Genomic DNA, 11668 nt, shown 5'->3' on the forward strand with positions numbered 1-11668 from the left:
TCCAGTCAGTATTTAAGTTGTCTCAGTCACAGTGGAGAGGGAACCTCAGTGTAGATAAACCCCTCAGAGGTCTCAGTCACAGTGGAGAGGGAACCTCAGTGTAGATAAACCCCTCAGAGGTCTCAGTCACAGTGGAGAGGGAACCTCAGTGTAGATAAACCCCTCAGAGGTCTCAGTCACAGTGGAGAGGGAACCTCAGTGTAGATAAACCCCTCAGAGGTCTCAGTCACAGTGGAGAGGGAACCTCAGTGTAGATAAACCCCTCAGAGGTCTCAGTCACAGTGGAGAGGGAACCTCAGTGTAGATAAACCCCTCTGGGGTCTCAGTCACAGTGGAGAGGGAACCTCAGTGTAGATAAACCCCTCAGAGGTCTCAGTCACAGTGGAGAGGGAACCTCAGTGTAGATAAACCCCTCTGGGGTCTCAGTCACAGTGGAGAGGGAACCTCAGTGTAGATAAACCCCTCTGGGGTCTCAGTCACAGTGGAGAGGGAACCTCAGTGTAGATAAACCCCTCTGGGGTCTCAGTCACAGTGGAGTCTCAGAGGTCTCAGTCACAGTGGAGAGGGAACCTCAGTGTAGATAAACCCCTCTGGGGTCTCAGTCACAGTGGAGAGGGAACCTCAGTGTAGATAAACCCCTCTGGGGTCTCAGTCACAGTGGAGAGGGAACCTCAGTGTAGATAAACCCCTCTGGGGTCTCAGTCACAGTGGAGAGGGAACCTCAGTGTAGATAAACCCCTCTGGGGTCTCAGTCACAGTGGAGAGGGAACCTCAGTGTAGATAAACCCCTCTGGGGTCTCAGTCACAGTGGAGAGGGAACCTCAGTGTAGATAAACCCCTCTGGGGTCTCAGTCACAGTGGAGAGGGAACCTCAGTGTAGATAAACCCCTCAGAGGTCTCAGTCACAGTGGAGAGGGAACCTCAGTGTAGATAAACCCCTCTGGGGTCTCAGTCACAGTGGAGAGGGAACCTCAGTGTAGATAAACCCCTCTGGGGTCTCAGTCACAGTGGAGAGGGAACCTCAGTGTAGATAAACCCCTCAGAGGTCTCAGTCACAGTGGAGAGGGAACCTCAGTGTAGATAAACCCCTCTGGGGTCTCAGTCACAGTGGAGAGGGAACCTCAGTGTAGATAAACCCCTCTGGGGTCTCAGTCACAGTGGAGAGGGAACCTCAGTGTAGATAAACCCCTCAGAGGTCTCAGTCACAGTGGAGAGGGAACCTCAGTGTAGATAAACCCCTCAGAGGTCTCAGTCACAGTGGAGAGGGAACCTCAGTGTAGATAAACCCCTCTGGGGTCTCAGTCACAGTGGAGAGGGAACCTCAGTGTAGAGATAAACCCCCCTCAGAGGTCTCAGTCACAGTGGAGAGGGAACCTCAGTGTAGATAAACCCCTCAGAGGTCTCAGAGGTCTCAGTCACAGTGGAGAGGGAACCTCAGGATAAACCCTCAGAGGTCTCAGTCAGGGAACCTCAGTGTAGATAAACCCCTCAGAGGTCTCAGTCACAGTGGAGAGGGAACCTCAGTGTAGATAAACCCCTCTGGGGTCTCAGTCACAGTGGAGAGGGAACCTCAGTGTAGATAAACCCCTCAGAGGTCTCAGTCACAGTGGAGAGGGAACCTCAGTGTAGATAAACCCCTCTGGGGTCTCAGTCACAGTGGAGAGGGAACCTCAGTGTAGATAAACCCCTCAGAGGTCTCAGTCACAGTGGAGAGGGAACCTCAGTGTAGATAAACCCCTCTGGGGTCTCAGTCACAGTGGAGAGGGAACCTCAGTGTAGATAAACCCCTCTGGGGTCTCAGTCACAGTGGAGAGGGAACCTCAGTGTAGATAAACCCCTCTGGGGTCTCAGTCACAGTGGAGAGGGAACCTCAGTGTAGATAAACCCCTCAGAGGTCTCAGTCACAGTGGAGAGGGAACCCCTCAGAGGTCTCAGTCACAGTGGAGATAAACCCCTCTGGGGTCTCAGTCACAGTGGAGAGGGAACCTCAGTGTAGATAAACCCCTCAGAGGTCTCAGTCACAGTGGAGAGGGAACCTCAGTGTAGATAAACCCCTCAGAGGTCTCAGTCACAGTGGAGAGGGAACCTCAGTGTAGATAAACCCCTCAGAGGTCTCAGTCACAGTGGAGAGGGAACCTCAGTGTAGATAAACCCCTCAGAGGTCTCAGTCACAGTGGAGAGGGAACCTCAGTGTAGATAAACCCCTCTGGGGTCTCAGTCACAGTGGAGAGGGAACCTCAGTGTAGATAAACCCCTCTGGGGTCTCAGTCACAGTGGAGAGGGAACCTCAGTGTAGATAAACCCCTCAGAGGTCTCAGTCACAGTGGAGAGGGAACCTCAGTGTAGATAAACCCCTCAGAGGTCTCAGTCACAGTGGAGAGGGAACCTCAGTGTAGATAAACCCCTCAGAGGTCTCAGTCACAGTGGAGAGGGAACCTCAGTGTAGATAAACCCCTCAGAGATCTCAGTCAGAGCCCAACATTAACCTCTTCTCTACTTCACGGTCAGCACAGATTGTGGTAATGCAAAGTTGCTGTGACGTTGTGTGAACGTTGCTGTACCTGCTATGTTGCTGTGACATGTGAACGTTGCTGTACTTGCTATGTTGCTGTAACATTGTGTGACCGTTGCCGTACTTTCTATAATGTTGTTGCTGTACCTGCTATGTAGTTGTAGGCTGCCAGTGTGCTACTGATGAGGGCCATGTTGGTGCTGCCCGTCGTAGAGTTGATTACAGGGTTCATGTCCGGAGGCTGGGGGGCGCTCTCCTCCACTCCTTCCTCGTTCGTCTTCACCTCCCCAGAGTAGGAGCCTGACTCTCTCCCTCGCTTCTTCTTGCCTGAAGGGATAACTAAGAGCATAACATTGGGATCAGATGCTATGATCACACACACGCGTTGATACAGTGATACAGCCAGAGAATCAAGGTTCATTGACTGAGAATCTCACTGAGTCAAACTGCACATCTGTAACTATTCTGCCTAAAGAACACTTAAAGACAACCTCAATATGACTGCCAATGCATGATTTCAAAATGAAACATTTTATTTACAATACGTACTAAAGGTTAATTGGTTTCAAAAACATGCATATTTAACGTTGTACAGCTGTGTTTGTTGCAGTATGTGATCTGAGTGTCAAGCATGTGTGTGTGTTTTCCCAGAGTACTATGAGTGGACTACTGAGTCACCCACTTCCTCTGTTGCTGTATCCTCCTCGCTCCACATGCTTCCTTCACTACTCTGTCTATACTGGAACTGTACACGACGCTATTACTAATGGTGACTCAGATCTTCAGCATTCCACTTGGATCTGTCTAGTTAACTCTGACTCACTTCACTACGGGAATAGATCTATTGTGAGAATCACTGTGTTTGATCATTTAAAAGCTGAAAACATGTGCACATGATCAGAGTGATTTCTCTCCCACTTTAAGCTGCTTTCACAATATTTACCACAAATGTCATGTTCGACTTGGACCTTTTGATTCTAGGACTATTGAGTACTGTGAAATATCATGTCACTGGATTTAGGAATATGATTTAGAAATGTTTTGCAGTGTGAAGGTAGTATGAGACTGTAGTTTAGGAGTGCAGTGTGAAGGTAGTCTGAGACTGTAGTTTAGGAGTGCAGTGTGAAGGTAGTCTGAGACTGTAGTTTAGGAGTGCAGTGTGAAGGTAGTCTGAGACTGTAGTTTAGGAGTGCAGTGTGAAGGTAGTCTGAGACTGTAGTTTTAGGAGTGCAGTGTGAAGGTAGTCTGAGACTGTAGTTTTAGGAGTGCAGTGTGAAGGTAGTCTGAGACTGTAGTTTTAGGAGTGCATTGTGAAGGTAGTCTGAGACTGTAGTTTAGGAGTGCAGTGTGAAGGTAGTCTGAGACTGTAGTTTAGGAGTGCAGTGTGAAGGTAGTCTGAGACTGTAGTTTAGGAGTGCAGTGTGAAGGTAGTCTGAGAGACTGTAGTTTAGCTAAACTAAAGGTGATCTGAGGTTGAGTTGTTTGAGCAGTAATAGATCCATCCACATGCTGGTCTGATTACTGAGCTTCATAATGGACACTTCAGTCACTCAACCAACACACACTGTCTGTATAAATCCGTATATCGCCTTGTACTTAGCCGTATAAAGACTAGAGGTGGGCTCACCCTGTAATCCAAAACGGACATGTGAGACAGACCGGGCCTATGTTAATTAGCTGTTCAGTGAAATCACAACGACTAAGCCAGTCAGACAATGTACACTGGGATAAACACAGAAATGGACAGTTGGCATGAGTTAAATGACCCAAACCAGTGCAGTGTGTGTGTGAGGGGTGTGTGAGGGGTGTGTGTGTGTGTGAGGTGTGTGTGTGTGAGGGGTGTGTGTGTGCAGTGTGTGAGGGGTGTGTGTGTGTGTGCGAGGGGTGTGTGTGTGAGGGGTGTGTGCAGTGTGTGAGGGGTGTGTGTGTGAGGGGTGTGTGTGTGCGTGTGTGAGGGGTGCGTGTGTGCGTGTGTAAGCATGTTAGCTGTCAAACACACACATGCTCGCACACACACACACACACTTAGACCTCTAATTGCAGGATGTGATGTAGTTTAGAGAGTGGCACTGCTGACTGAGTCGGTGAGTGTTTCCACCTGGACCGATTGCGGTGTAACACACATTGGCTCACATTCAACCAATATGTCAAAGACCTGTTAGATATACTGCTCTCTTATAGAATAAAGTCTGGAAAAGAGATGTCTCAAACAAAGACATTTGATTGTTTCAGAAGAATATATGGAGCGTTTTGTTAATCCCTTTGCTGAAATAAATAAATAAAAGAATGGAAAATACAGATCAAATGGAAAGATTTGTCTGATTTGTGTTTAATGGAAAAATGGTCCCAGCAAACCGGGAACATTCCCAGAGCAAGATTCCAATTTAGTTCTAGTTAGGGTTTTATTTAACATTAGGATTCTAACATCCTGAAAACATTCAAAGAATGTTTTCAATTAAATATCCTTGGAATGTTCTTCTAAGATTCTCAACATCTCTAACAATCACCACAGAACATTCCTCAAACGTTCTCATTAGGTTTCCAGGTAATGTAACAACACGATGTTTTCCCAGCAAACCGAAATTGGTTCTGTGAAAGTTCCCAGAACATTCGTTAGGTTGCGGCATCCAGTCATGCTGATGACTATGCAATGTTTGTAAGAACATTCCTAGATCACATTTTGTCCGTTCCTTAAAAGGTTTTCCAGAATGTTTGTATTAGGTTGTGGCAAAAGTCTGGTGGAAACATTGTGGGATGATTCTCCTGTATTGTAGACCCACAAGGTGATTATAGACACACATGACATCATAGGCCGTTTGAACAGCATGTAATCATACGAACACAACCAGATTTTTTTCCTTTCATATGTTGACAATCTGCACATGTGGGGTTTCAACCTGCAATGTTTGATTCTCAAGCCAGATCTTTAATCCTCTACGTCACCAGGAAACTCTCTTACATCTTATGGTCGCCATGGCAGTATGGTCGCCATGGCAGTATGGTAGCCATGGCAGTACGGTCGCCATGGCAGTATGGTTGCCATGGCAGTATGGTTGCCATGGCAGTATGGTCAATTAGGAATGACCTTTTTAGCCTTCTTAGACATAACTAACCCAGGGAAAAACTGGTAAATGGGTTATTCACCATCAATTCACCATCCTCTATACTTCCTAAATCTGGGTCCATATTTACAAGGTATCCAAGACTATGAGTGATGTTCTAGGATCACTTTTGCTTTTCAGATCATGAAAAATAAGATGGGGGGGGGGAACATATCAAACGTCTCAATGTTGAACAGTACATTTTTACACCATGTTTAATTTTTTACACTTTTACACAAATATTCTGGGAACCTTTTAATGAACAGATTAAATGTGTTCTAAGAAACATTCTTGCAACATCAGGCAAATATTTTCTACAAACATTATAATCATCACCACAACTAGAATGTTTTTTGTGTTATGAGAACATTTGCTGCGACCTAACGAATGTTCTGGGAACTTACACAGAACCAATTCTGGTTTGCCTGGGGTTGGTGTCCGATGAAAGCAAATTATAGGTCCATCACCTTTTCCCATTCTTACATTTTCAATCTAAACTGTTTTATTCCAGAAGGGTGGTGTGTGTGAGGCCAGTGTGTGAGACCAGTGTGTGAGGCCAGTGTGTGTGAGGCCAGTGTGTGTGAGGCCAGTGTGTGAGGCCAGTGTGTGTGAGGCCAGTGTGTGAGGCCAGTGTGTGTGAGGCCAGTGTGTGAGACCAGTGTGTGTGAGGCCAGAGTGTGTGAGAGCCCAGTGTGTGAGGCCAGTGTGTGTGAGGCCAGTGTGTGTGAGGCCAGTGTGTGTGAGGCCAGTGTGTGAGGCCAGTGTGTGTGAGAACAGTGTGTGTGAGGCCAGTGTGTGAGGCCAGTGTGTGAGGCCAGTGTGTGTGAGGCCAGTGTGTGAGGCCAGTGTGTGTGAGGCCAGTGTGTGTGAGCCCAGTGTGTGTGGCCAGTGTGTGAGGCCAGTGTGTGAGTCCAGTGTGTGAGTCCAGTGTGTGTGGCCAGTGTGTGAGGCCAGTGTGTGTGAGGCCAGTGTGTGAGGCCAGTGTGTGTGAGACCAGTGTGTGTGGCCAGTGTGTGTGGCCAGTGTGTGTGGCCAGTGTGTGAGGCCAGTGTGTGAGACCAGTGTGTGAGGCCAGTGTGTGAGGCCAGTGTGTGTGGCCAGTGTGTGAGGCCAGTGTGTGTGGCCAGTGTGTGAGGCCAGTGTGTGAGGCCAGTGTGTGAGGCCAGTATGTGAGGCCAGTGTGTGAGGCCAGTGTGTGCGTGTGTGTGTTGTTTTGTGCACGTGTGAGTGCGAGTGTGGATGCGAGGTAACTCAACTGTGAGGAACTGTCAGCACAATAGCCACACACTTCTCTCTTCAGAAAACCACTTCCTTCTCTCTTTCTATCCTCCTAATCAGTGTTGAACTGGTGGGGGGGTAGACATATACTAGGGAATGTAATTAGTGTTTTGGACTCGGGCCATACTCCCTTCATGAATGATGCTTTGTTTGTGTTTCCGTCCCTCTCTCTCTCTTTCTGTCTCTCTCTCGCTCTCGCTCTCCCTCCCTCAGACAGACAGACAGACAGACAGACAGACAGACAGACAGACAGACAGACAGACAGACAGACAGACAGACAGACAGACAGACAGACAGACAGACAGACAGACAGACTGTCTGTCTGTCTGTCTGTCACACACACTGGCCTCACACACACTGGCCTCACACACACTGTCTGTCTGTCTGTCTGTCTGTCTGTCTGTCTGTCTGTCTGTCTGTCTGTCTGTCTGTCTGTCTGTCTGTCTGTCTGTCTGTGTCTGTCTGTCTCTTTGTCTCTCTCTTGCAGAGTTCTGGGAACTTGGTGAAATGATGTCAGTAAGTGATAATAATAGAAAAGAAGGCGATGAGGTCAACATTATGATGTACATAGAGGGACCCATTCATTCTGGTGAAAACAATGTTCTCTCACTGGCTTGCTATACTAATTACAGAGCAAGCCAAAAGGACTGCACAAGCTGGGGCACATATTTTAACACTGACTTTAAAGGAGTATAACAGAACTCTGAATGACCCTGTCATTCTCTTCGCTTGTTGAAAATATGTTTGGGGTTGCTGGAGTCTGGTGTAGTAGTAGGGTAGAACTGCTGACTGTGCATATCTATGCACGTGCTGTATGTGTTTGTACATGTACAGTACCAGTCAAAGGTTTGGACACACCTACTCATTCAAAAGGTTTTCCTTTATTTTGACTATTTTCTATATTGTAGAATAAATGATGAAATAACACATATGTAATCATGCAGTAACCAAGAAAGTGTCAAACAAATCAACATATAGTTTACATTTGAGATTCTTCAAAGTAGCCACCCTTTGCCTTGATGATAGCTTTGCACACTTTTGGAATTCTCTCAACCAGCTTCACAAGGTAGTCACCTGGAATGCATTTCAATTAACAGGTGTGCCTTGTTATAAGTTCATTTGTGGAATTTCTTTCCTTCTTAATGCGTTTGTGCCAATCAGTTGTGCTGTGACAAGATAGGGGTGGTATACAAAAGATAGGGCTATTTGGTAAAAGACCAAGTCCATATTATGGCAAGAACAGCTCAAATAAGAAAAGACAAATGACACTCCATCATTACTTTAAGACATGAAGGTCAGTCAATCTGAAAAATGTCAAGAACTTTGAAAGTATCTTCAAGTGACGTCGCAAAAACCATCAAGAGCTATGATGAAACTGACTCTCATGAGGACCGCCACAGGAAAGGAAGACCCAGAGTTACCTCTGCTCCAGAGGATAAGTTCATTAGAGTTACCAGCCCAAATAAATGCTTCACAGAGATCAAGTAACATACACAACATCCAGTGTTCAGAGGAGACTGTGTGAATCAGGCCTTCATGGTCGAACTGAGGCAAAGAAACCACTACTAAAAAACACCAATAAGAAGAAGACACTTGCTTTGGCCAAGAAACACGAGCAATGGACATTAGACCAGTGGAAATCTGTTGGTCTGACGAGTCCAAATGTGAGATTTTTGGATCCAACCGCAGTGTCTTTGTGAGACACAGAGTAGGTGAATGGATGATCTCTGCATGTGTGGTTCCCACCGTAAAGCATGGAGGAGGAGGTGGTTTGATGGTGCTTTGCTGGTGACACTTAACCAGCATGGCTACCACAGTATTCTGCCGCGATACACCATCCCATCTGGTTTGCACTTAGTGGGACTATAACTTGTTTTCAACAGGACAATGACCCAACAAACCTCCAGGCTGTGTAAGGGCTATTTGACCAAGAAGGAGAGTGATGGAGTGCTGCATCAGATGATCTGTCCTCCACAATCACCCAACCTCAACCAAATTGAGTTGGTTTGGAATGAGTTGGACTGCAGAGTGAAGGAAAAGCAGCCAACAAGTGCTCATTATATATAGGAACTCCTTCAAGAGTGTTGGAAAAGCATTCCAGGTGAAGCTGGTTGAGAGAATGCCAAGAGTGTGCAAAGCTGTCATCAAGGCAAAGGGTGGCTACTTTGAAGAATCTCAAGTATAAAATATATTTAGATTTGTTTAACACGTTTTTGGTTACTACATGATTCCATATGTTATTTAATAGTTTTGATGTCTTCAGTATTATTCTGTGTCCAAACTTTTGACTGGTACTGTATGTGTGTGTACATGTAGAGTTAAAGTCGGAAGTTTGCATACACTTAGGTTGGAGTCATTAAAACTCGTTTTTCAACCACTCCACAAATTTCTTGTTAAATAAAATGAAATCAAATTTGATTTGTCACATACACATGGTTAGCAGATGTTAATGCGAGTGTAGTGAAATGCTTTCCGACCATGCAGTAATATCTAACAAGTAATCTAACAATTTCACAACTACCTTATACACACAAGTGTAAAGGAATGAATAAGATGAACAAACTATAGCTTTGGCAAGTAGGTTAGGACATTGTGCATGACACAAGTAATTTTCCCAACAATTGTTTACAGACAGATTATTTCACTTATAATTCACAATTCCAGTGGGTCAGAAGTTTACATACACTAACTTGACTGTGCCTTTAAACAGCTTGGAAAAGGCTAATATAGGCTAATTAAAACTATTTGAGTCAATTGGAGGTGTACCTGTGGATGTACTTCAAGGCCTACCTTCAAACTCATTGCCTCTTTGCTTGACATCGTAGGAAAATCAAAAGAAATCAGCCAAGACCTCAGAAAAAAAGTCAGGTTCATCCTTGGGAGCAATTTCCAAATGCCTGACGGTACCACGTTCATCTGTACAACCAATAGTATGCAAGTATAAACACCATGGGACCACACAACCATCATACCGCTCAGGAAGGAGAGACGTTCTGTCTCCTAGAGATGAACATACTTTGGTGCGAAAAGTGCATATCAATCCCAGAACAACAGCAAAGGACCTTGTGAAGATGCTGGAGGACACAGGTACAAAAGTATCTATATCCACAGTAAAACAAGTCCTATATCGACATAACCTGAAAGGCCGCTCAGCAAGGAAGAAGCCACTGCTCCAAAACCGCCATAAAAAAGCCAGACTGCAGTTTGCAACTGCACATGGGGACAAAGATCGTACTTTTTCCTCTGGTCTGATGAAACAAAAATATAACTGTTTGACCATAATGACCATCATTATGTTTGGAGGAAAAAGGGGGAGGCTTGCAAGCCGAATAAAACCAACCCAACCGTGAAGCACGGGGGTGGCAGCATCATGTTCTGGGGGTGCTTTGGTGTAGGAGTGACTGGTGCACTTCACAAAATAGATGGCATCATGAAGAGGAAAATTATGTGGATATATTGAAGCAACATCTCAAAACATCAGTCAGGAAGTTAAAGCTCAGTCGCAAATGGGTCTTTCAAATGGACAATGACCACAAGCATACTTCCAAAGTTGTGGCAAAATGGCTTAAGGACAACAAAGTCAAGGTATTGGAGTAGCCATCACAAAGCCCTGACTTACTTATTGTGGGAAGTGTGTGGAAGGCTACCCGAAATGTTTGACCCAAGTTAAACAATTTAAAGGCAATGCTACCAAATACTAATTGAGTGTATGTAAACTTCTGACCCACTGGGAATGTGATGAAAGAAACAAAAGCTGAAATAAATTATTCTCTCTACTATTATTCTGACATTTCACATTCTTAAAATAAAGTGGTGATCCTAACTGACCTAACACAGGGACTTATTACTGTACATGTATGCCTTGTGTGCAACCACTCACCTGAGAGCACAGTGTCAGAGGTTATGCCCGACGTCTCATCAGGAGGAGCACTGTCTCCAACCACGTTTGGGTCATGGGCCCCGGGCGATGGGGGGTGAAACACTGGTACTCTGGGGCTGGGCACCTGCTGCAGCAAATTCTTTGGGACTGGAGAGAGAGAGTGGGAAGGAAGGAGAGAGGGAGAGAAATGTGTCATTTCTCCTCATGTACACAGAGAAAGAGAGAGACAGAGAGAGAGGAGAGAGACAGAGAGAGCGAGGAGAGGGAGAGAGAGAGGGGGGATTGGAAAGAGGGTGAGAGGAAAAACAACCTTCCTCTGACCCTGCAGTGGACCATTCCCCAAAGTTACGCTCCTCGCCTGTCTAACCTCCCCCTTCCACCTCACAACGTCCTGTGAGTCAGGGAAAACCGCAGTCATGACCCAGACATACAAACATGTACCCACAATGAACAGGGTCAAACATGAACCCACAATGAACAGGGTCAAACATGAACCCACAATGAACAGGGTCAAACATGAACCCACAATGAACAGGATCAAACATGAATCCACAATGAACAGGGTCAAATATTCCTGCCCCCCTCACATGTGGTTTTGCGAACCTGACATGACCACATTTTCGGGTCGTCTGTCTGTCTGTCTGTCTGTCTGTCTGTCTGTCTGTCTGTCTGTCTGTCTGTCTGTCTGTCTGTCTGTCTGTGTCTGTCTGTCACGGGTTGATTTATTGCCTACAACACAGTATGTCTGTCTGTCCGTCCGTCCGTCCGTCCGTCCGTCCGTCTGTCTGTCCGTCTGCCTGCGCTCCAATTTCCACTGGCCAACGCACCAAAAGAATCCGCGTGAAAAACAAAACACAAACGACTGCTTCTTTTTCACTGAATTCAGCAGAACACGAC

The 11668-nt window shown here is 45.9% G+C and overlaps 1 protein-coding gene and 2 long non-coding RNA genes across 8 annotated transcripts in view; 1 reads left to right on the forward strand and 2 right to left on the reverse strand.

The window, feature by feature from the left end:
* Positions 1-31: 31 nt before the first annotated feature.
* Positions 32-2458, reverse strand: LOC127909477 (uncharacterized). 5 transcript variants are annotated; one of them, XR_008071406.1, is made up of 6 exons: positions 2287-2458; positions 1987-2186; positions 1470-1719; positions 871-1270; positions 345-394; positions 32-294 (listed from the first exon to the last, which is right to left on the reverse strand). It is a non-coding gene; the product is annotated as an uncharacterized LOC127909477 (long non-coding RNA). The 5 variants fall into 5 exon arrangements; XR_008071408.1 differs by lacking the exon at positions 345-394 and having other exon boundaries at positions 1021-1270; XR_008071405.1 differs by lacking the exon at positions 345-394.
* On the forward strand, positions 1198-2261 carry LOC127909480 (uncharacterized). 2 transcript variants are annotated; one of them, XR_008071411.1, is made up of 3 exons: positions 1198-1295; positions 1695-1794; positions 2112-2261. It is a non-coding gene; the product is annotated as an uncharacterized LOC127909480 (long non-coding RNA). The 2 variants fall into 2 exon arrangements; XR_008071412.1 differs by having other exon boundaries at positions 2062-2196.
* An 18-nt stretch (positions 2459-2476) lies between the features above and the next one.
* LOC118379296 (protein eva-1 homolog C-like) overlaps positions 2477-11668 on the reverse strand; it is a 204368-nt gene continuing 195176 nt past the window's right edge. Inside the window, exons 6-7 of the mRNA XM_052471307.1 lie at positions 10772-10918; positions 2477-2851 (exon numbers count right to left, since the gene is read on the reverse strand). Coding sequence (XP_052327267.1) covers positions 2640-2851; positions 10772-10918 — 359 coding nt within the window. The 3' untranslated portion in view covers positions 2477-2639. The remainder of the gene's footprint in view (positions 2852-10771; positions 10919-11668) is intronic.

The sequence above is a fragment of the Oncorhynchus keta genome, chromosome 19 (assembly GCF_023373465.1).
Source record: "Oncorhynchus keta strain PuntledgeMale-10-30-2019 chromosome 19, Oket_V2, whole genome shotgun sequence".
Lineage (NCBI taxonomy): Eukaryota > Metazoa > Chordata > Actinopteri > Salmoniformes > Salmonidae > Oncorhynchus > Oncorhynchus keta.